Source organism: Diabrotica undecimpunctata, chromosome 2, assembly GCF_040954645.1.
Source record: "Diabrotica undecimpunctata isolate CICGRU chromosome 2, icDiaUnde3, whole genome shotgun sequence".
NCBI lineage: Eukaryota > Metazoa > Arthropoda > Insecta > Coleoptera > Chrysomelidae > Diabrotica > Diabrotica undecimpunctata.
Window position 1 is genome coordinate 158,527,985 of NC_092804.1, and position 24,323 is coordinate 158,552,307.

At 33.9% G+C, this 24,323-nt stretch overlaps 1 protein-coding gene across 14 annotated transcripts in view; it reads right to left on the reverse strand.

Annotated features, from left to right (window-relative positions):
- dlg1 (MAGUK family member discs large 1) overlaps positions 1 to 24,323 on the reverse strand; it is a 1,569,679-nt gene that overhangs the window by 535,461 nt on the left and 1,009,895 nt on the right. Inside the window, exon 2 of one of the 14 annotated variants that reach the window (XM_072523868.1) lies at positions 17,821 to 18,031. The exons of the other annotated variants lie outside the window; for them this stretch is intronic. Within the exon in view, the coding sequence (XP_072379969.1) occupies positions 17,821 to 17,904 (84 nt within the window). The 5' untranslated portion in view covers positions 17,905 to 18,031. The remainder of the gene's footprint in view (positions 1 to 17,820; positions 18,032 to 24,323) is intronic. 14 annotated transcript variants of the gene reach the window in all.

The window sequence follows — 24,323 nt, forward strand, 5'->3', positions numbered from 1 at the left end:
TGTTAAGGGTTTTGCAATCGGCATCAAACCCTTCTTTGTCTCTCCCCTTCTTTACTTGACCTAACCGCTTTTGAGCTGCTTCCATAGCTTCTTCTATTATTCCCCACTCCATTTCGATGTCACCTTGATTTTAGCTTTGAAGTAGATTTGCTGTCACGTCTGCCAGTTGTCATAGGTGTCTTTGTTCCTTAGTTTGGCGTCTACATATTTTTTATACGATATTCTCTGTTGTCTGACCTTTGGGATAGTTTCTCTTAATTTCGTGATATTAATTATTAAAGAAGAACAAATAATTGTACAAAACAGGACATTACCCAACAAAATGTATTGCAAAGAGAAAAAACAGAACTAAATACATAAATTAAACACCAACTTAAAATTAAAAATTAAATGTTTTATAAGCTGTTCAAAATTAGTCTAATACCAACACTAATTAATTAAAATATCTAATATTGTTCGAAAGCCAACTCTGAATGACTCCCGTCCGGCATCGGGATAGACAAAGGAACATAAATTCCAAATTTACATCACGCATTTTTCTTTGTGTGGACTTGAAAAACAGTTGAAAATTGATTGGAATTGAGTCCCGTGTGTATTTTATTGTTTTATTAGTTCGAAGGGTGTTGCTTTTATTTACTTTCAATAAAGCCCAGACAGTGGCGAAGCTTGCACAAAATGTTTTCGATTTTATTAACATTAAACAAATGCCAATATTTTTCTACACTAAGCCATATTGGAATTGGAAAAGTATTGAATATAAAACTGAAGGGTTGAACATAGACGGTGCGATATAGCTTTTTATTAGAAAGCATTTGATAATAAAATTTAGTACATTTGTACCATTTTAAAATGGATTTGCTACGGATAATAGATATACAAGAAAGGGCACTAATAAAAAAATCTAAAAAAGTAAGAACACGTAAAATTCGTAATACTTTAGATAAATATTGTACTTAAGTACTATCTTTATACCAATACCCTATGAAAAAATTGGGAATAAAAGAAAATAAATCAAAATGTATTCTAAAGTCTTCATATTGTGAACATAAAGGGAATGAATATTAAATAAGGATGCTATGAATGTTATACCAACGAATGAGGTTAGGTTAGGTTCAATATGAGTGAGCGTTTAACTAAGAGGTCTATAGATTACGGACATACCGAAGATACATGGATGTGTGCGGTGGAGGATGGATCATCCGTTCACCCTCGCGACCTATCATCGCGGTTTACTGCGATGTCGATGCCAGAACAAAATAGTTTGTTATACATCGCGATCGAGCTGCTGATCGCGTGGTAAATTACAAGTTTATTGGTGGTATGATAAATATACTGAAATGTATCCAGACTCATTCTCATATAAGCATACAATCTGTCAGAGTGGTGTTCCTTAAGCTCTTTAAATAGGTGATGGTATTCTCCTAGACACTGCCTTTTTTATTTATACCATGAGCTGAAAACTGGCGATTTAAAGAATTACAAATGATCTACTACTTTTCACTTGAAGACATACATTCACTGTCGTCACTACTGTTTCTCCTCTACATAATTTTTTAATGTAAAAAAGCTAACTTTCCCAGAACACATGTCAGTCACCTGAGAAACCGCAAAGAAGCCCGTCATCGATGTAAACCTCGACCGCCACTGCGACCTCCACAGCGCACATCCATGTATCTTTGGTATGTCCGTACCGTATTATGGCTCATCTTTATGTTAAAACTGTCCCTTCGGCCCTTTTTAACAAAGTCTATTATGGCCAGAAGCAGGTTTCTAACAGAAAACTGGCCAGAAGCAGGTTGATAACATTGATGAAGACATGAGAAATATGCGAAATATGCTTGGCGGAGGCAAGCGATGAATAGGGACGACTGGAGAAAAATTCTTGAGGAGACTAGGACCCACGCAGGATTGTAAAGCCAGAATGATTATGATGTATTGAGCCTTATCCTATCCAATACTGGGCAGTTACACAGAACATGTTCCGCAGTCTCGTCAGCATCTCGACAGAATCTGAAATCGCAATTTCTGTCAATCCGATTTTGTTTATGTGTCCCTTGAGGCGACAGGATCCTGTTAGGAGACCTACGATAATTCGCACATCATTCCTATTCATATCTAAAAGATCTTTAAATCCTTTCTTCGAAAGTTCATGTATAAAACCCTTCCAATGTTTGAGACTCGTTCTGCCAATGGACCAGTGATTACATTTCATCCGTTCCAGCTAGTTCGATATGGTTCTTTTGGCTGTGCTTCTTGCAATGCCAACGACAGATTCTGGGCCTATGAATGTTTCTTTTTCCCCTCCCCTGGCAGGGTTCCCTTTTTTTTCCTCTTCAACACCAGTATGTCCAGGCACAAAAGGTAAACTTTGTTTGTTACTTTTTCCGATAAGAATTGGATTCTTCTTAAAAAAGTTCCAAACTAACTCGGGGTCAATCCGATTCAATTTCAGCGATTTTAATGCCGCCTGGCTGTTAGCTTTAATTTTTATAGATATGTCCCTGCAGTTCCCCTTTATTAGTTTCTGCAGGCACATCTCTTCAGCATAAATTTATGCTTGTATGATAGTAGAGTGATTACCTAGGCTTTCACTAAGGCATAGTCTTGGATTACCTCCTTATGCCCCTGTTACAACTCCTTCATCGGTTTTAGAGCAGACAGTATACCAGCATTGATCTGCCATTATGAGATTTGTTTTATGTGACTCCCATTATATATTTAGGTTGCATTGCATCTGGTACCATTTCCACTGTTGGTAATTTTTAATTATCTCTCTAGATTCGATTCCAGTATTCTTTTGCCCTGCTTCCTGGAGCCGTATCCGCCTTCAGTATGCTCCTACCTTTTCCATCCATATATGCAATGAAGGGTGGTCAAGCATGACCTCCATGGTGGCGGTTGGGGTAATCGACATCGCTCCTGTCATGTATGCTTGCATGCAAGCATTCTTGTCGTTGAAGCATATTCAGCTTCTTGATGGTCTTTTGTTGGCACCATATTAGTGAGCCATATCTAATCATAGGTCTGACCGCAGTAATATATAGCCAATAAATTCATTTGGTTTTCATACCCCATGTTTTACCACATATCCTTCGACATTTCCAAAGAAAAAGCTTTGCTTTGTTGGTTATTCTTACCAAATGGACTTTCCATGTAAGCCACTTATCTATTATTACTCCTAGATATTTGACCTCAATCGTCTCTTTGACATGGGCTTTCCATGTAAGCTGCTTATCTACTATTACTCCTAGATATTTGACCTCATTCGTCTCTTTGACCATTTCTCCATACAGAGCGGGCATCCAGATGTCATCTAAGTTAATGTGAAATTGACAACTACTATTTTACTTGATTGAAAGAGTGTCTTTCCCTGTCACACCACCTACTAAGGATATTTAATATTCTTTGAAGTGTGATGTTTGTCCTTTCTATTTTTCCTTATACTATAATTATTAGATCATCCGCATAGGCCTGTACTACTACCTCCTGTTCGTCAAGGAGCGAGATCAAGTCATCCACCAGAAGTGACTACAGGAAAAAAAGCACTCCCCGCTGTGTCCACCCCTAGCAGTTTTGGTACAAATCTCCTCTCATAGCAGGTCTGTCAGAATCAGCCTATTTTTCATCATTGCTTTGATCCAGTTGCATGAAGAGAATTTGGTAGTGCATTATTAATTGTGCTTAAGTATGATATTTTTCCTTATACTATAATTATTAGATCATCCGCATAGGCCTGTACTACTACCTCCTGTTCGTCAAGGAGCGAGATCAAGTCATCCACCAGAAGTGACTACAGGAAAAAAAGCACTCCCCGCTGTGTCCACCCCTAGCAGTTTTGGTACAAATCTCCTCTCATAGCAGGTCTGTCAGAATCAGCCTATTTTTCATCATTGCTTTGATCCAGTTGCATGAAGAGAATTTGGTAGTGCATTATTAATTGTGCTTAACAGTGCATTTTCTTCAACAGTAATAATGTAAGACTGATCGGCCTGTATGAATTACGTTTGGACCTGTCTTGTCTTATTTTGTGTATGTACACCACCCTTACAGTTGTCCACGGCTTTAGTATATAGCCTAGTGCTAGGCTAGACCTAAATGTTTTTGCTAGGATGGGCACTACAATAAGATGTCCAATCTTTTTGTAGTAGGGCAGGAAATATTCCATCCACCCGTGGTGATTTAAATGGAGCATTTATTGCAGGGAATTCCCTGTCTTCTTTCCTAGGAGGTTTAGATCGTTCTAGAGTTTAAGCCTGTATCTGCTCATTAATATTTATTGAACCTGGGAAGTGGTTCTGTAGTAAGAGGTCTTCATCGACGAATGAAGAAGTATGAAGTAATAAGAATGAATGAATTAAATCCCAACGCCTAAGAAGCAGGAGAAACTGTAAGATATAAAGTTTTTTCTGTTTTTCTTTGTGATGAAACTGAATAATTCCGTATGGTGGTCAATATAAAAAAGAAAATATACCTACCTACCTTTATTTTTTTTAACTTTTTTTCTAAATGTACCCACAGCAGTGCAGTACTACAGTGATTTTAAGTGGATTATATCCCCTTAATTTTTTTTGTATGTTTTGATCACTATTGTTTTGCTATTCTATAGACTTGTGAGTTAGTCAAAAATAAACTGATAATATTATATATATACACCGGTATTTTAGGCGGTACGCCCTTCCGGTAGGGATCTATGGAGGAGTATCACCGAGCCGCAAGCCCTTATCTCTTGCCGTACTGCTCCACCATAGGCCGATCAGACACCAGCATATTCAAGTCTAAGCCGCAGATTCATGTAGAATTTTAAACTGCTGCGTTACCCTTTTTGTTTTCTGTACATCGAGCTGGGGAGCGAACTCACATCCACTGAACCACTCGCAGTGAAGCGAATGAGAACCGGCCGCCCAGCCCGTTTGGCTATCTGACCGACAATAGTATACTGAACCACTCGCAGTGAAGCGAATGAGAACCGGCCGCCCAGCCCGCTTGGCTATCTGACCGACAATATACCGATATATGACCGACTGATAATATTAAAAGGACAGAAATACAGAGATACAATTAACAAATAATAACAGAAACATGTAGAAAAACGCGTCACACAGAAGAAACTACAGAAATTGTAGATTTAAATTAAATTAAATTCACTACATTTAGGAGGTTTTGGATGCTTAGGTAGGAAAAGAGAATTTACAAGTAAGGATCTGTACCACGGCTTATATCGTTCGACAAAAATTCAACCAATCAAAAAAGAGTCGCTTGTGTCATCTCCCAAGAATTTACGGTTAGCACAATTTAATTACCAGACATACTTTTAAAACGGAACAAGTTATACAGGGTCGCATAAAAATTATTGCGTTCTGAAGTTCTTTGGATCATTACATTATGTTTTCAAACGTTTTGCTGCTGAAGATTGCCCCAGAGTACAAACTAAATAAAATAGGCGACAACACACAGCCCTATCGTACTCCTCTAATAATACGTATTGGTTTTGACAGGTTGTTAGCAGTTAGTAATACCATACCCTTTAGTAATTGTGAAAGTGAAGCACACAATTTTTTTGTTTGATTTCACATACATAAATGCATTATAACAACTTATAACAAGTGTTCAAAATTGTGGCCTTGAACTTTCAAGTATTTATAGTGCCATTTAATCACGCCTTTATTTGTAGACAGTGTAATCATTGGTGCAGGAGGAGAATTAAATTAATTTCGAACTCTAAGTTCACAACCTTCTTTGTTGTAAGATGATGGAAATATCCTTCATTTTTTATGTCGCTCCATATAAAGGAAATCTAGGGGTACTATGTCTGGTGGTCGAAGGGGCCACCGGAAACACCCAATGCTATCAACCTAAAAATTGGTTTACCATTTTGGAACAATGAGGAAAATCTGTGAAAATATTTTCTTTTAAGTAAGAACTTACGCCATAGCTTGTAATCCCCATAAACCATTTTTCATAAATATCGTGTAAATAGTTTCCGATATATAGATAGTGTAAGCTAATCGTGAAATACCCTGTATATATAGACATCTTTTCTTTGATCGTTGCATTTTCCCAACAGTATTTGTAATATAAAAAAAATTAAAATATGTACATCGAAATTGTTGGGTACTATTTTTCATTCAAAAATAACAATTTTATATTAAATATACGTACATTATTGTATCTGTTTTACCACATCTCACAATAGTCACATCTGCTTCAACAGCAAATTTAATTTTTATTTTCCGGTTAGCAGATGCCGTTTTTCAACATTACGAAAGAAAAATCTCAACAGCTGAGACCATTTCGGATGTTTTTGGGTATATTTCCCGAAAAAACAATTACGATTACAGTGAAAATTCTCTACGACAGAAAAAGGCATTCGCGTCCCGTCTAAATGATCGTTTTTAAACGTTTTAGTTGGGTGGCCGAAACAAAGGCAGTGTTTATTGAAGGAAATACAGATTTCGACAATGTTTTTCATTGTATGAAGGAGAAATAAACATTTTCTGTCACAGGAATCCACACTTTTAGTCTAGGAGCCACGAAGGGCTAAATAATTACTTGTATTTATAAGAGGTATTGATGAAAACTTTTGTGTTCTTGAAGAATTAGCTTGTATGCGTACAATGAAGGGAACGACAAAAGGATCAGATATTTTTCTAGATTTTAAAGAAACTATCACATCTTTTAAAGTAACTATGAGCAATATTTGTAATATTAATGATGATGGAGCAACAAATATGACAGGGCAAAATCTGGTTTCCTAGGCATGTTTATTAAGGAATCGTTTCCTGGGATCGAAATAGTATTTCTTCATTATGTCATACACCAAGAAGCCCTGTATAAATCTGCTCTAGACATAAAACATGTGCTTGGTGTGATGTTATTAAGCTTGTTAGTAGCATTCGTTTACTAGCTCTAATTCATAGACAATTTCAAGAGTTTTCAGATTCATTGTAGTCTGAATATTCTGATGTACTTTTTTTACAGTAAAGTAATTCATTGCACTTTAGGTTCAAGGGGTACATAAAATTGCAGAAGAAATAAGAAATCTGTTCTCGTTGATGAGTGGTTTTATAAATTTTATCAAAAAAGTTTACATAAAGCCTCTGTTGTGGTTCAAGATATATAAAGACATACTTTCCGGTGTTCCTTTTTCAACTAAACCAGTAATTATAAGGTGAAGAACATGGCTCGGAGCAGTTTTTTACGTACGAGGTCAGGCTATTAAATCACGAGACTGCTTATGAAAAAGAGTTTTATTTTAAACATTATTCTACAATCGAATGCTTTCCTTCAATATATTCCCCTTCCCTCGCCACACACCGTTCCATTCGTTTTTTCCATTGGTCAAAGCAATACTGGAAGTCTTCTTTTGTTAGAGCTTTTAGGAGCTCCGCTGCTTTTCGCTTCACCTCTTCCATCGACTCGAACCGGATTCCGTTTAAGGCAGACTTAATCTTTAGAAACAGAAACCAGTCACAGGGTGCTAAATCAGGCGAGTACAGCGGGTGTTCTAGCACTGGAATACCTCTAGCGGCTAAATAACGCTTCATAGACAGCGCGTTATGTGCAGGTGCGTTGTCCTGGTGCAAGATCCACGGCTTGTTTTTCCGGCCGTTTCTTACGAACTCGCTCTCGCAGAGTTGCCAAAACGTTCAAATAGTAAGTTTGGTTTACAGTTTGACCCTCTGAAACCCATTCAGTCATCACGATGCCGTTAATGTCGAAAAAAAAAAAACGATTAGCATGGCTTTAAATTTTGATTTCGAAATCCTTGCTTTTTTTCATTCTTGGCGATGCAGGAGTTTTCCAGTGCATGGATTGTCGCTTAGTTTCAACATCGTATTTGAATATCCAGGTTTCATCGTAAGTGAGTAGATCTGTTGACGGACGAGCTTTTGGTCAGGGGTCAAATTTTTTGGGACCAACTTCACACAGACTTTCTTCATGTTCAATTCGTCATGTACAATTTTTCTGACAGTTTCTTTATCGGCGTTTACAGCCTCAGCAATCATCCGAATGCTCATACGACGATCTCCGCGCATAATTTAATTTATTTTGGTCACTGTTTGCGGAGTTGAAACAGAGACAGGTCGACCTGGACGTTGGTCATCTTCGGCGCTCTCTCGGCCTCCAGAAAACCGTTTTTTTTTAACCTATTCTCTATCCTTTCATTGTTGGATGTAGGTCTCCCCCAGTTCTCTCCATCTTTCCCTATCTTGAGCTGTTCTCTGCCATGTGGGACCTCCTCGTTTCCTGATGTCATCTTTCCACCTCATCTGTGGTCTGCCTCTTGATCTCTTTGCATTGTATGGACGCCACTTTCCGATGGCATTGTTCCATCGTCCGTCTTGGAGACGTTCATTGTGTCCAGCCCATTTCCATTTCAGTTTTGCTGCTTGTTCTATCGCGTCTACTGTCTTTGTTCTGGTTCTGATCCACTGGTTACGTTTTCTATCTTTAAGTGATATACCCAACATTTGTCCCTCCATCACCCTTTGTGCCTTCCTTATCCTATCCAAATTGGCCTGTGTAAATGTCCATGTCTGTGCTCCGTAGGTGAGCACCGGTATTATACAGGAGTTATATACCTTGCTTCGTAAGTAAAGAGGGATTGTTTGATTCTTTAGAACGTAAGAAAGTTTGCCGAACGCTGCCCATCTCATTCTTACTCGTCTCGATATTTCGGCTGTTTGATTTTCTCTGTTAGCTCTGATTGCTTGTCCTAGATAGATATACTCATTTACCTGTTCTATTTTTTCTGTTTGTATTTTTATTGCCTCTTGGTCTTCCGTGTTTGTCATTACTTTTGTTTTGTTGAAGTTAATTTTTAGGGCTTTTTGTAGTGATTTTTCATGAAGTTCATTCAGCATTAATTCTAGTTCTTATCGTTCCGAGGAGATCAGGAGTATATCATCCGCATATCTAAGGTGATTTAAGTACTTTCCGTTAATACATATTCCTCTGTTTTCCCAATCTGTTGATTTTATTATATCTTCGAGGGTCAAGGTAAATAGTTTAGGTGAAATTATATCGCCTTGTCGGACTCCTCGTTTAACTTTTATATTATCCGTTATTAATTTGTCGTCCAGAATTACGGTCATGGTTGCGTTTTGGTAAATATCATGTATCAATTGTCGGTATCTTGAATCTATGCTACTATTGACCAGAGCTTCTTCCACCGCCCAGTGTTCAATGCTTTCGAAAGCCTTTTCATAATCTACGAATGCTAAGTACAGCGGAAGGTTGTATTCATTGGTTTTCTCAATTAAGATTTTAAGCGCATGTAGATGGTCGATTGTGCTGTATCCTTTCCTGAATCCGGCCTGTTCCACTGGTTGGTAGTTATCAAGTTTATAGGTTAGTCGGTTGTTTATTATTCTTGTGAAGGTTTTATATAATTGTGACAAAAAGGAAATAGGACGGTAGTTGTTTAGGTCTGTTCCGTCTCCTTTCTTATGTATTAAGATTGTGTTGGCATTTCTCCATTGTTAAGTATTTTACCTTCAAACAGACATTTGTTGAACAGTATTTTTAGCATTTTTTTTTTATCGTGTCTCCTCCTTCTTTTAGCAGTTCCGCCAGTATTTTGTCCTCACCGGCCGCTTTATTTCTTTTCATGTCGTTTATGGATTTTTCGATTTCATCTTCAGTTATTTCTGGTAATATCTCTGAGCCAACATTTTGTATTTTCCTCGAGAGATTCAGTTTAGATGATAGTGGTGGGTCATTTTTAGAACTGTATAGGTCTGTGTAATATCTTTCTGTGATTTTTACTAGTTCTCCTAGATCCCTTCCTTCATTGTTCTCAGCTTTAAGCATGATTAGTTTTCTTTTTCCTATATTTGTCTTCATTGTTTTTAAACTTTTGTTCTTCTCTATGATTTTCTTAATGCGATCTTCTTGGTATTTCTTTAAATCTGCCTTTATCTGTTTTCTGATGGTTTTGTTCAGTTCGGTAAACTCCACTGTATTTCTTTTTTTATCATTCAGGAGGTGTCGTCGTTTTTTTAGCATATCTTGTGATTTAGTGCTAATTTTTTGTTGTTTTCGCTTTTGTTTATTAGCAATCTTCAGGCCTGCTTCTAGTAGTTCTGTTGTTATTTTATCGTTTAATTCGTCTAGTTGCAAACCCATTAGCTGTGATATGTCACTTCTTTTCAGCTGGTTTATATATTGCTCTTTGCGTTCTTTAAGAAGTTCTGCATTTATTTTTTTTTTTAGATGGTTTAAATTTTTGTCTGTCTGTTGTGGCGGTAATTTTGATTTTGTTTTTAAAACCGTTTATACCATTCGAAAACAAGAGCACGAGATAGAGAATTCTTACCATATGCCTCTTTCAACAAATTATAGCACCCAGTCGGAGTATTTTTTTTTTAAATTTAACGAGAAATTTCCCTCTAGACTCGTATAAACTTAAAGAGTATATTTTTGTAATAGTTTTAGGCACTAGTTCTTTAACATTTTGATTATCTTTCATATCGATATATAAAACTCGAACAATAATTGCTCAGTACTATGCAGTAATAATTGCTCAAATTAGTCGATGATATCCTTTATTAGTTTGATTTCTTTGCGGGTAATCATTTACAGTAATATTCCCAGCATCACAAACTGAAAATCGATGAAAAACGTTAGCTGATGGGTTAGTCTCTCCAAAATTATTAGTTCTAAACGTATCTGTTATTGAGTAGTAAATTTTTTATTACTCTTCATCGGATGAATCGATTTTTTTAACTAAGGAAAGTTGCGAGATGACAAATCAAGTAGGACGTATGTACATCGACTGTTTTGTAATACTCACGTATTATTTACAAACATATTAAAAAGTATTAACAAATATTTATTTTATGTGATACATAACGCATAATGATACGTTTGACTAATCCCCTGGCATACCCTTGCCAAGTAAGTCCCATTCGCTTGTTCCGTGAAAATGAACTCAATGGACATTTTGATGACTATCACGTTTTATATACAAAAAAAACGGATAAGATAAAAATAATATAAAAATAGGAAATAATAACATTTTGTTGACGCTTCAGAAAAACGAAAAGCACAAAAGAAGTGTTCTACTACTACTCTCATCTTTCCGAATCTTTTGTTATTAAATGTTTATGGTCACGGAGGTGAATGGCTATGGGATACTTACTTCCCCTCAGACATACGAGAAACGTTCATTATATTTTCCCATTTTCACTGAGAAAACTGTCGATAAAATTGTATGGTAAACGAATTTACTTCATCGTATTACAGGATATATTGGTAAAACTGGTGCAAAAAGGTCTGTCCAAATACAAAAGCCATTTTAAAAATAGTCAATTATTTGTATAAAGAGATTATTTTATATAAATTAATACTTAATCTACTATCCACAAGAAAAATGAATTCTTGTAGCTGGCTGTAAGTATATCATGAATCACAAACATTTTTTGTAACAATAAAACACTGAAAAGTTTGTTTTCAAACTTCCACAAAATTTATTTTAACTTGTTATCACTACAGCTGTTTCGGCTGATTGCCTTTCTCAAGTGATCTGTTTTTGGTATGGGTTTACACTTTATAGTCTCTAATGAAATAGGTTGAGGAGGGGAGAACTGTTTGTCTCAAGCTGGTCATTCAGAATTATATCTGTGTTTTTTAATTTGTTGATTTCCATAGATTCTAACAAAGATAGCTTAAGGCCTTTATTTTGAATGTGGAGAATTTTAAATTCGTCATTAAAAGAATGATTATGATCTAGAAGGTGAAGTGAGTATGTAGAATCTGTTTTTCTATTATTGAAAGCCCTTTTATGTTCTGCTATTCGTTTATTAAAATTTCTACCTGTTTGACCAATGTAAGTTTTTGGGCAGTCGCCACATTTAAGTTTGTACACACCACTGTGTAAGTGTCTTTTATGTTAGCTCTTGTTGTTTTTAATATATTTGCCTAGGTTGTTATTTGTTTTGAAAGCTGGTGTTATTCCTTTCTTTTTTATGTGTTTGGCTATTTTTGTTGATATTTTGCCTGTATATGTAATCGAGCAGAAGGTACTGGGTTTTTTCTCTGGTGGTGGAAATACTAAGTTCAGGGCTTTCTTGTGTAGTTTCTGATTTAATATTTTATTAATTGTTTGTTCGTTGTATCCACTGTGTACTGCTATTTGCTTGATGATATTTAATTCTGTCTCAAAATTGTATTTTGACATAGGAATTGCTGTTAATCTATGTAACATACTATGATAGGCTGCCAGTTTATGTTGTGTGGGATGGGATGATGAATTGTGAATAGTCGTGTCAGTATGGGTAGGTTTATGAAATATGGAGAAGTCATGTTTGTTTTTAAGTCTGGTAATTTTTAAATCTAAAAAATTTATGGATTGATTTTGTTCTGTTTCTGTTTCAATCCATAAATTTTTTAGATTTAAAAATTACCAGACTTAAAAACAAACATGACTTCTCCATATTTCATAAACCTACCCATACTGACACGACTATTCACAATTCATCATCCCATCCCACACAACATAAACTGGCAGCCTATCATAGTATGTTACATAGATTAACAGCAATTCCTATGTCAAAATACAATTTTGAGACAGAATTAAATATCATTAAGCAAATAGCAGTAAACAATGGATACAACGAACAAACAATTAATAAAATATTCAATCAGAAACTACACAAGAAAGCCCTGAACTTAGTATTTCCACCACCAGAGAAAAAACCCAGTACCTTCTGCTCGATTACATATACAGGCAAAATATCAACAAAAATAGCCAAACACATGAAAAAGAAAGGAATAACACCAGCTTTCAGAACAAATAACAACCTAGGCAAATATATTAAAAACAACAAGAGCCAACATAAAAAACACTTACACAGTGGTGTGTACAAACTTAAATGTGGCGACTGCCCAAAAACTTACATTGGTCAAACAGGTAGAAATTTTAATAAACGAATAGCAGAACATAAAAGGGCTTTCAATAATAGAAAAACAGATTCTACATACGCACTTCACCTTCTAGATCATAATCATTCTTTTAATGACGAATTTAAAATTCTCCACATTCAAAATAAAGGCCTTAAGCTATCTTTGTTAGAATCTATGGAAATCAACAAATTAAAAAACACAGATATAATTCTGAATGACCAGCTTGAGACAAACAGTTCTCCCCTCCTCAACCTATTTCATTAGAGACTATAAAGTGTAAACCCATACCAAAAACAGATCACTTGAGAAAGGCAATCAGCCGAAACAGCTGTAGTGATAACAAGTTAAAATAAATTTTGTGGAAGTTTGAAAACAAAGTTTTCAGTGTTTTATTGTTACATAAAATGAATTTCCATCAAGTAACGGTCGAATCCATCAATTATACAAACATTTTTATTTAAAAATATCTTTAAAAAAGGTGTATTAATACAAAAATCCTATCGGGCTACTTCACAGAACGTTTTCGGAATGATTATTTCATCATCAGTACTATCTAGATTTACATATTTGAAGCCACTTTAAATATAGTTAAATTAATTTTATGTTTAATTATATTTGTGATGAAAATACATTTTTAATGATACGTAATGATGTTTAAGTTATAAACGGAATTCATGGCAACCAACGTAGAAGTCCACTGGTGTTGCTAGCCCTTAGACACCTATGAGGACTTGAGGATAATATGGATAGGCTATTGTATGGATACAGAATGGGCTATTGTAGGTAAAAGTGATAATGGTTAGATGACACATAGCTTGATGATGACACAAGGATCCTACAGAGGTAACACAGTTGCAAAAAGAACAAATAAATGCAAGTACATAGGATCAAGAGATACTGCATAAGGAACCAGAAACGCCTGTGAAGAAAAATATGTTAACATCTTCTGAGGATAACGTGACTGGGATGAAAGAAGTGATGAAGAGGAATATGTTACAAAAGATAATTCTATAAAATAAATAAAAGACGGGGGCTCTATATTAATGAAGTTTAAAGGAGAAAAATGTATGGCATCAAATTTTGTATATCTTTGCATCCTTCAAAAAATTGGATGTAAAACATTAAATCTCCTATATCTGTGGCTCCAAGTATCTATAGGTAAACATTGAGACATCTCACAGGACCAAGAATTCCAACCGTTTAAAGCTTTCATCATCAACAGCTAGATAGGCATTAATATCTTTATGGTATGCAAATGGTCATTTGAGCCATATCCTGCCCTGAAGTCTGCCTGTTCTTTGGACTGATGGAAATCAAGTTTAGGTGTTAGTCGCTTCTTTAAGTTTTTCATAAAGAGTTTGCATATATGTCACAAGAGACTAATGGGTCCATAGTTATCTAATTTAGTAATATTACCTTTTTTGTGTAAAAAGACAATCACTGCACTGTATCAATCTTTTGAAATCGTACCCTCATGTAAGCATTTATTAAACAATTCGCTTACTCATTTTAAGATGATATCCGCTCCAGCTTTTATTGCCCCAATAACGAGTCCATCACCACTGGACCACTCTTTCCAACCATTCAAGCTTTCATACAGTATTCTTTATGTGCCGTCTTCTACCAAAGGTTGGCGACCATCAAACGATAGGTTTCTCTGTTTTGTGCCGCATGTATTATGTTCGCAGCTTCTGGTATTTGAGACCATTCTCTCAAGTTTCTCAGTCAGGATTTCTTCTTTCTGCCCAAACCTCTTCTACCTTCAATCTTGCCTTCCACGATAAGCTGTAGCAGACTGTACTTATCATTACGGAACACATGGCCCAGGTATGACGCTCTTCTCCTTTTAATAGTTGTTAACAATTCCACCTCTTTACCCATTCATCTTAATACCTCTGTGTTGGTCACTCTGTCTGTCCAAGGTATTCTCAGTATGCGTCGATACAGCCACATTTCTAGAGCCGCTAACTTCTTTATAGTTGCTGCTGTTAATGTCCACCCTTCAACTCCGTAAAGTAGCGTAGAGAGTACGTAGCATTTCGTGGCGCGCCATTGGAGGTTAACGCTTAGGTGGCGGTTGCTTAAGAGCTTTCTCATTTTGATGAATTTCGATCTTGCTATTTCAATTCGGATCTTAATCTCTACGTCTGGGTCCCACTTATCATTTACTGTATATCCCAGATATTTAAATCGGTGTACTCTTTCAATACGTTCGGCTTCAATATTCAGGTCGATATGTTGAATGTTCTTTTTACTGATCACCATGAATTTAGTTTTCTTTCTATTGATCTTCAGTCCAAATTAGTTGCCAGTTGTATTTACTCTATTTAGCATTATCTGTAAATCTTCGATGTTGTCGGCCAGTATAACAGTATCATCTGCATATCGAAAATTACTTATTGGTACGCCATTAATCTTGATGCCCTCGTTGTACTCTTCCAGTTCCTCTAGAAATATTTGTTCCGTGTACAGATTGAAAAGCAGTGGCGAAAGAATACAGCCCTGTCTAACCCCTCTCGAAATGGTTACATTTTCACTCACCATATATAGATTCCAATATAGATTTTTTATAATCTGTATGTCCTTAGTGTCAAGTCCTGAAAGATGTAATAGTTCTATGAGTTTGTCATGTTTGATAGTATCGAATGCTTTCTCATAGTCGATAAAACAGGCGTAAACATCTTTCTGTTGTTTACGCCTGTTACAGTATACGCATACAGTATTAAGATGATGAAAACAAACTATAATTTTAATGATTTTACAGCTACGAAACGTTTTCTCATTTAACCTACTGTATTGTTGTACTTTTCATATTATATCAAATAGTAATACAGCTCATGTACATGTTCGCCACCCTTTATAGTGCTGGTGTAAAATTTCACAAAAACTTATTTAAAATATAGTTGATGTACAGATTGTCCACGTGGAAAATAGCTTTTTAAAGAGGCGTCATAAATTTTATTTATTTTTGGATTCTGCTACAAAATCATTTGTATAACCAACTATGATTAAAAATTGCGCGGTTTTCAATATACATATTTTTATGTTTTGAAATTGAATTTTGAGGTAGGATATATAGGGGGTTTATGGTTAGCTATGTTGATACAAATCAGGTTCTTTGGTTTTCGCAATTTTAACTCATTCGAATTTGACAATAAAATATTTTGGTCAATTATTGGCAATACTACGTAATCATTTTCCTATCAAACACAACTGAAACCACAATTAACACAAATATGTTTTTGAATTTAAACAAATTGGAATAAATCTAGTTGATTCTCATATGAATTCTCATATATGTAAACTAAAAAGAATTGTATCAAAATCAGAATTCGATATCGTATCGAAAAGCAAAAGCTTCAATAGTTACAATGTCTTGTTCAAGAAAAAATAAATTTGATCTATGAAACTGTAACCGTTCTCGGATCGTGGAATCTAAACTGACTAACATTTTTTGTAATATATGTAATTTTTTGCTTAAAATGTTTACTATGCACCAGTTTTTCACACAGAATTTACAATCTCCTAAAATTTTGAATAACTGTTTTTCTATTTTCTATTTTCCTGTGACATCTTAATACAATTTATATTGTTCTAAAGCTATTTTCTTGTGGCATCTTAATGTAATTACTATTTTTCTATTATTAAAGTTTCAATTTCCACTCCGGAAATCGTTCTCAAAATACAAACATTAATGTTTGTATGTATGTATAATGTATATTTTGATGGCATAGACTTCTACAAACCATAGAATTTTTTTATTTTTCAACAACGAATAAAATGCTGTTTGCAAAATTTTTACATCATAAACGCTGAAAAAGTTGGAAAACTTTTGAAATTTGAAAAAGCAACTTCAGTAAACATTTCAGAATGATCCGTTGAATGCTGAAAAATACACGAAGTAAATTCTGCGTTTTTTATTGAAATTAACAATTCTTCGTTTTACAAACTATTAATTAATTAGGAAAAGATTTGATTTCACGTATAGTGCGTCTGTGTATCCGCTTATACGTATTTCGGCCTAATAGGCCTCTTCAGAACGGCTTTCGCAGTCGCTCTGAGAGTGAAAATAAAACTATTCTGTCTTAGGAAGCAACTCTAACATGGCTTCGAATGGACGCAAATAGCGACATCTGATATAAAATCCGTAAACTAATTTTCGAAACCAAATTCAGATTTTTGCTTTAATCTGTGCCTTCTAAGAATTGCAAGGCAAAACAGACGTTGATAAAGATGTTATTAGAGACATGGGGAATCTAAAATTTGCATTCCACAACATATCTCCTCAACTAAGCAAAAATCCTTAGCGAATTGATTTCATCCATGATCAAATTGAAGAGCATGGGGTTCAATGAATCCCCTTATCTAATTCCGTTGTCTATTTCTATAGGTTCTCTAAGTTGTCCATCTATTCTGACTTTGATTTTGTTGTTTTGGTAGATGTTTTCGATAGTTTTTATAATATTTAGGGGAACTTCTCTATTATACAGAAGATGGATTACATCTTTGAGTCTGACTCTGTCAAACGCTTTCTTTAGGTCAATCAGACACAGAAATGCTGCTCTATTATACTCCATTAACATATCTTGAAACGTATTTTATATATAAATTTAGCTCTGACATCCTGCTCTATATTTCTTTAAACTCTAACGTGTCCCACTTTTGAAATGGTTTTAGCGTATACTAAATTAAGCTTTAAATCTCACAATTTTTAAATTAATTTTAGAGTCTAAGCTTTAGCCTGCTCTTAATGTATGTTTTTGTTTCATCTTAAAATTTTAATTAAATGTTTACCCGCTTTCTATCATAAACTTAATAAACATAAATAAAAAACATTTTCTATATCGTAGGGCATAAAAAACATGTAAATTAAATGCAAAAAAGTCAAAACGAAACAAAAGAGAAATAACTCACCACATCGAGGTTGAAAAGTGACGACACTTTTTTGATGAACCCGTCCTTTTCTTGTTTGCTTTTCTTTCTTCCACGCGTCGTCATATTTTCTACACTTTAAAAAATTGCACGGATATCACACCGAAATTAAAACTCTGACGTCACAATTCATAATAAAAAACGAAAAACAGGTTTAAACTTCACAAGCCATTCCAATGGATAAAAAACAATTCTGAAAATAAATAAAATGTGTTGAGAAATATAAACGAGTGATATGGCAACCTCGACAAAAGTTAGTATAAGTAGTCTGTAGGTAAAATTTGTTAAAATTGCAGAAGGGTAATTTTTTTATATGCGCTTTTCTGTGGAACGTATCCACCGCATAGAACGAGACCTTACTGTATACCTAATTTTCGAAATATTTCTTATTTTTCAATTTATTATTTGCAACTAAATATTTTTCATGTATTTTTCCTTGCAGGTCTTTGCAAAATTGTCTTTAGTTTTATTGTAATCATTTTTATTAGAAGATTCATTTTAAGTTGGGAGTTGTCTTGAAAATCGTTATATCTACCGATCAGGAGATATGACAGTTCATTTTGTAGTAAGAAAATGATTAATTTGTAGATGCCTATTTAATAATTAGCTGTATCAAAAATTTACTCAGATAAATATAAAACTATAAATCATATAATAATCATAAGATAAATATAACCACTTGTCATTTGTTTTATTTAGAATAGAGATAAAATCATTTTGTTATCAGTATTAATGAAAATGAAACTGCTTTATGACATACGAGTATTGAATTGTAAAATTAATGTGAAAATCGTTATCAATATCTTTATTGTTCAACAATATAAACATAAATATTAGATAACACAAAAGATAAGACAAAGAGCATAAAATTTTACTCGTATTCTAAAATTGTTTCTTCTGTCATCTCAGTTTTTCTAAATAACTTTATGGAAATATGTACCACAAACGGTGAAATAGAGTCTGTATTGCTCCAACGCCCACGAGGCAAATGGTTTAAAATAACGGTTGAAAACTAGTTTCATTTGCAAGCGGTTTACAACCTAAACAAAACCTGTGTTTGCCCACCTGCGTTTGGGATCAGTTTAGTTATAATATAATGTTACCAGCTTATAATACAATGTTAAATTAGGCAAAATGGTGGGTATAAGAAAGACCAATTTAAAAAATTATTCAGTTTTTCTGAAACAAAAGAAACAAAGCTTTTTTCATAAATATATTTCTCATCTACCATGGATATTTGAACAAATGAATCATGTTCAGATGTTTCGTTAAATTTCCAATGTGAAAAAGTTATTCGTTATTCTGAAAAATCAACAGATTAATATTTTTTGTAATAGCCTCTTCATTTTTGCTTATCTCCAACTGCCAATTTTAATGTGTACCCAAAATTCAAATAATATCTTAAAATAGAAATATTCGTCATTTTTTTTTTTCAATTATTCAGTTAATAATAATTATTCTTTATAATAACAATAATAATTCTTTATCCTATCCAAAACAATCTAAACAACATTTTTTTGACCAGTCTTTAATTTCTGTATAATATGGCGAATCTTAAAGTATTTATATCCTAAAATTTTGGCCAAATATACCAAATATTTATATAATAAGGTGTTACAAAAAATTGCAACCCTTTTGCCTTTACGCCTTTACGCTGCCGAGATCACAAAATAGTTGAAAAAGCAATCGGTTTTAGACCATAGTTTAAAACAGTTGCACCGTGGGCGCTGGACTTTACTTCAACTATACTAAAAATAGTATAGTTGATTAGGTTACCACATAAAATTAATGAACCAAACCGAACAAAGGTGGTTTAATGGTATATTTCAACATATTTATATAGTATTTTATAATTAAAATATAAATAATTTACACAATGTTATCCAGTGAATATTATTAAATCATATACAATGTATAAACGTAATTTACTTACTACAAAAAAAAAATAGAAATTTCTTACGTCACTTACACATAATATGGCTAAAAACTTTACATGAGACAAACGGGTAGATTTGTTAAGAAAATCTTGTTTGAACACAACGAATTAGGTATTCGATTTCAAAACGTTTAAATTCAAAAATAATCTCATTATAATGTTTAATAAACGAAGGTGAACAATTACTCGCGACTTAAAAATAGATAAATAAAATTTAGCAAACAGGGAATTTAGTTTTGATTAAAAGTAGGGAAGTTCCTGTCTGAAAGCTATTAAACTTTGCAGAGGGTTCCCGGGGGATGATTGCCTATCTCTTGCCCCCAGATTTTGAAAGGTACAAACGTTTTACGGAGGAGAGGGAGGATGTTGAAACCTGTTACTTACAAAGTAACTTTAACGTTCAAAAAGTGGCCAAAATGGTTTGGAAAAATCTTCGATTAATTATTTGAGGCTATTGTGGAATCATCATTATCATCATCAGCCGTTTGATTCCACTGCTGAATCCACTTGTGCTAGATGCGCTTGATGTCGTCTGACCACCTTTGATTGCTGAATTACCACAAACTGCTGAATATGTATATACTTATTAATAAAAAAAACTGTGAGAAATGTTGCATAGGGAAAACGTGTGCTAAGCTTGTGCCTAGGATCTTAACGGAGGAACAGAAGATGCATCGTAATCTTGGAATGCATTAACAACGACTCAGACTTCTTGTGAAGGGTTATAACTTAGACCGAAACTTGTATTTTTTAATATGACCCTGAAATCAAGCGGCAATCCATGCAGTGGAAGACTCCAAACTTCCCGAAAGTCAAAAAAGCGAGGATGAGTGAGTCTAAATTCAAGGCGATGTTAATTGTTCTTCAGTATATGGGGCGAAGTTCAAATGAAATAGGTAGTATAAGATCAGACAGTTAGTCATTATTATTATTAGCAGGCTTTAAGAAAAATAAGAGAAAAAATCGCTAAAAGATGCCTGAAATATGGAAAGAGAACTCCTAGATTCTCTATCACGACAACGCACCAGCGCTCACTCTATCAAGCACTATTTGGCCTAAAACTAGATCATAATCATGGACATCCGCCCTATTCGCCAGATTTCACCCTGTGACTTCTACATGTTCCCAAAAATAAAATCCTGCTAGAATGGAACCCGCACCTAATCATTAAAATGATGTAAAATCTGCGCAGCTACTCAACAAACTGTTGGAAAATAGCCAGTTATCACCAAACCAGACAGTAAAATACAAAAATGTGCGACCAAAATAAAAAAAGGATGAGCTACAAAGGAAAGATATTTAAAAAAAAGCTACACTACCGATATGCGTAAAAGGAGCACTTGTAAAACTGTATATGATTTTGATACTTATATAAAATTAAAATGAACCACAAAAAAAAGATAAAACAAAATGTACAAATATTGGAACGGAAATATTCATATCTTTGTTCCCGTTCTTCTATTAACAAAGTAATAAGTAACAAAATACTTTTACACTATAAATGTTTGCAACATTTTAGATAAGAACCAGGCGCTCCTGGTTCATGTGGTAGATCCTAAAGAGGAAAGTGGAAATTGCAAAAGCATAGCAACAAGTCACTTTAAATATAATATGAGTGCCAGTAGAAAAAGTTAAAAAATATTGATATTTTGGTACTCTTCGTGATGAAAAAGAATTTACAGAAGAAATAAGGATAAGAACTGGACAAGCTATATTCAATAAAACTAAAAAAGTGCTATGAAGTAACGACCTGGGTTTACAACTAAAAGTAAGTCATTTGTCATTCTGTATTGAATATATAGTGGAAGACTAGACTTTAAACAAAGAAATGAGTGACCGACTGGGAGCATTTGAGATGTGGACCTACAGAAGGACATTAAAAAATAAATTAAGTAGGCATACAAACAAATGCTGAATCCTCAGAAAAATGAAAATGGAAAAGAAAGTGATGAATACGATTAAGGCACATTTGCTGGTTGAATAATCTGAGAAAAAAAGGTAAAAATGTAGTTGAATTGACCTGTTCGGAGCTGTAGTCTTAAAGGTGAAAATTACCCTGATAAGTACCCACCTTCTTAAGGAGATGGAACCTAAGGAAGTAGAATAGTTTCTTCCACAAGATGGGCTTTTATTTCACCAAAGAAATTAATAAATCGATATCTTTAAAGGTTCGTCGGTTATTTACTAATAATATAATTGATACATGATTTCATTCGAACAATGTCAATATTAGATCAATTTTTGGTTGCTGTCCGGTACAAAACGTATTAATTCGGGCTTTGTTAATTACATAATGTAATACAACAACACGCTACTGAAAACCGAGTACAGTTCATTCAATTTGCTTGACTACACGTCCGTCGAGAATTCTATGAACGTATTTGGTATTATGCTTCAGTTTTTTGGCGCGCCACATATAAGCGGTTATTTATATAATTTATGCACCACTATTAGATAAAACTGAATACTATAAAAAATGTACAGTACATTTCTACGTTAACGAGAAAGTTTACAATTAAAACAATTTAAATATTGTTAACAGACTATATTGTTAACATCCCGAACGTATAATTTAAAAAATAAAATGCACTCTTCTCTACACCGTGTCGGAAACCATAAATTTAAAAATAAAATGAATATACGAATGCATATCGGTATAATGTATTTTAGACTATCCTTTTTACAGAACTGAAATTTCATATGAACACGTATATTTCGTTTTGCAAATTGCTGTAGACTGCATTGCAACGTCCAATTACTGGAATAGGTAAGCCAGAAAGAGATATACATGGAATTGATAGGATTGTTATGGTCGCTTCTCCGAACTTAGCATTGTTGCCATAGTATAATAAAATATAATATATATATATATATATATATATATATATATATATATATATATATATATATATATTAATAAAAATTAATCGCAAATTGTCTGGACGGGCATGACTTCAGAACGACTACAGCAAATTAGATAATTCTTTTTTTGTTGTGTTTGTTATTATCAGGAGAAGATTTGTGTAAAAGATAATTTTCAAAAAATTGTACGGAAAAAACATTTTTTCTGTCATTTTAAATCGCAATATAACTATAAAACTAGATTTCTGGAAATCTAGTTTTTTAAAACCAATTTTCAAGTCTGGTCATAACGATAAAGCTGAAAATTACCCCTTTCGATACTGTTGCCGTAAAAGTACGATTTTCATTTGCAGCTTTGATGAGCGAGCGCCGTACTATTACGCAAATTAATCTCCATCGTTCAGGTTCTGTCACCGTACATTTTTAAGTATTTACATCTTTGGAGAGCTATAATCCTAATAGTACGTTCTACATTGTCCAACTTACTTACTATAATATATATATATATATATATATATATATATATATATATATATATATATATATATATTGTTATGATTGTTTATTTTGACTTTAATCTTAGTTTATTGAGCCAATAAAAAAGAAATATAATTTATTTGTTATCAAAAGTAAAATAATCCTTATATTACCTGTGTTCGATGGATTCAAAAGATTTTCTAGTTGTCTTTTATCGGGATAGAGAAGAAAAGGATAAGAATACAAATATATTATATTACAAATATTTACGTTTCTTTATTTTATCTGAACGAATAAAACAATTATTAAATTCTGTCGTTATCTTATCAATCAGCATACAAGAAAATAAATTAAATTTTTATAATAATAAGATTATAAAGCTACATACATTTATATTACGTGAAAACCAATTTTACTTAAAATTTTCTTTACTTGAAACAAGAAACAACAAAATTTTAAACTTTTGATTAGCCTAACAAAACCTCAGTTCTTAAATTTGAATGCTAATGACCATGATGTCGAAACGATCCTTCACAGATATAAAATTCAATTGTACAAACACTTACAGCTTATTTTCTTCTTGAGTTGTATGTTGGAAAATACCCAGAAAAGTCCAGTCTCCTCAACGATGTGATCTCTTCTCTTTGGCACCTCGGCTCTTTCTTAACGTCTCTGCAAACCTCCGGCAGACTACACAAAAAACACCTGATTCACTTCTCCAAACTCAGCTATTTATTTATGACACCAGGACCTCCTTTTGTCAACTTGATGCCGTAAGAATACTTTCACATATACTTTATAAAATGCCCACGGTAGATACAAGGACCTCTTTTAATCTACTTGTTATCTCCTTCTTCAAACTATTCACTTCTTTTCGTTACGCCGGTATCCAAACTCACGAACCACACCCTATCTTGAGACAAACGACTGTTTCCTTTCGATGACCAAAATATGACTAACTTCTCCCGTCTCATGATCGGCTCACAAATTCCCATTTTAAAACGACCGTCCAATCAAAATCTCAAATTGTGTTTACCATGATTTTGGAAAAGCCTAATTTCGGTTTCAGAGAAAAACTAAATAGCTTACTTTAAAATTGGTTTTGTCAATACATCATTTATACATATTTCAAAAGATTAGAATATGGTCATTTAATACTCGACTATACAAACAATGAAAAGATTAACTTACAGGTAAAATGTCTTCTAAT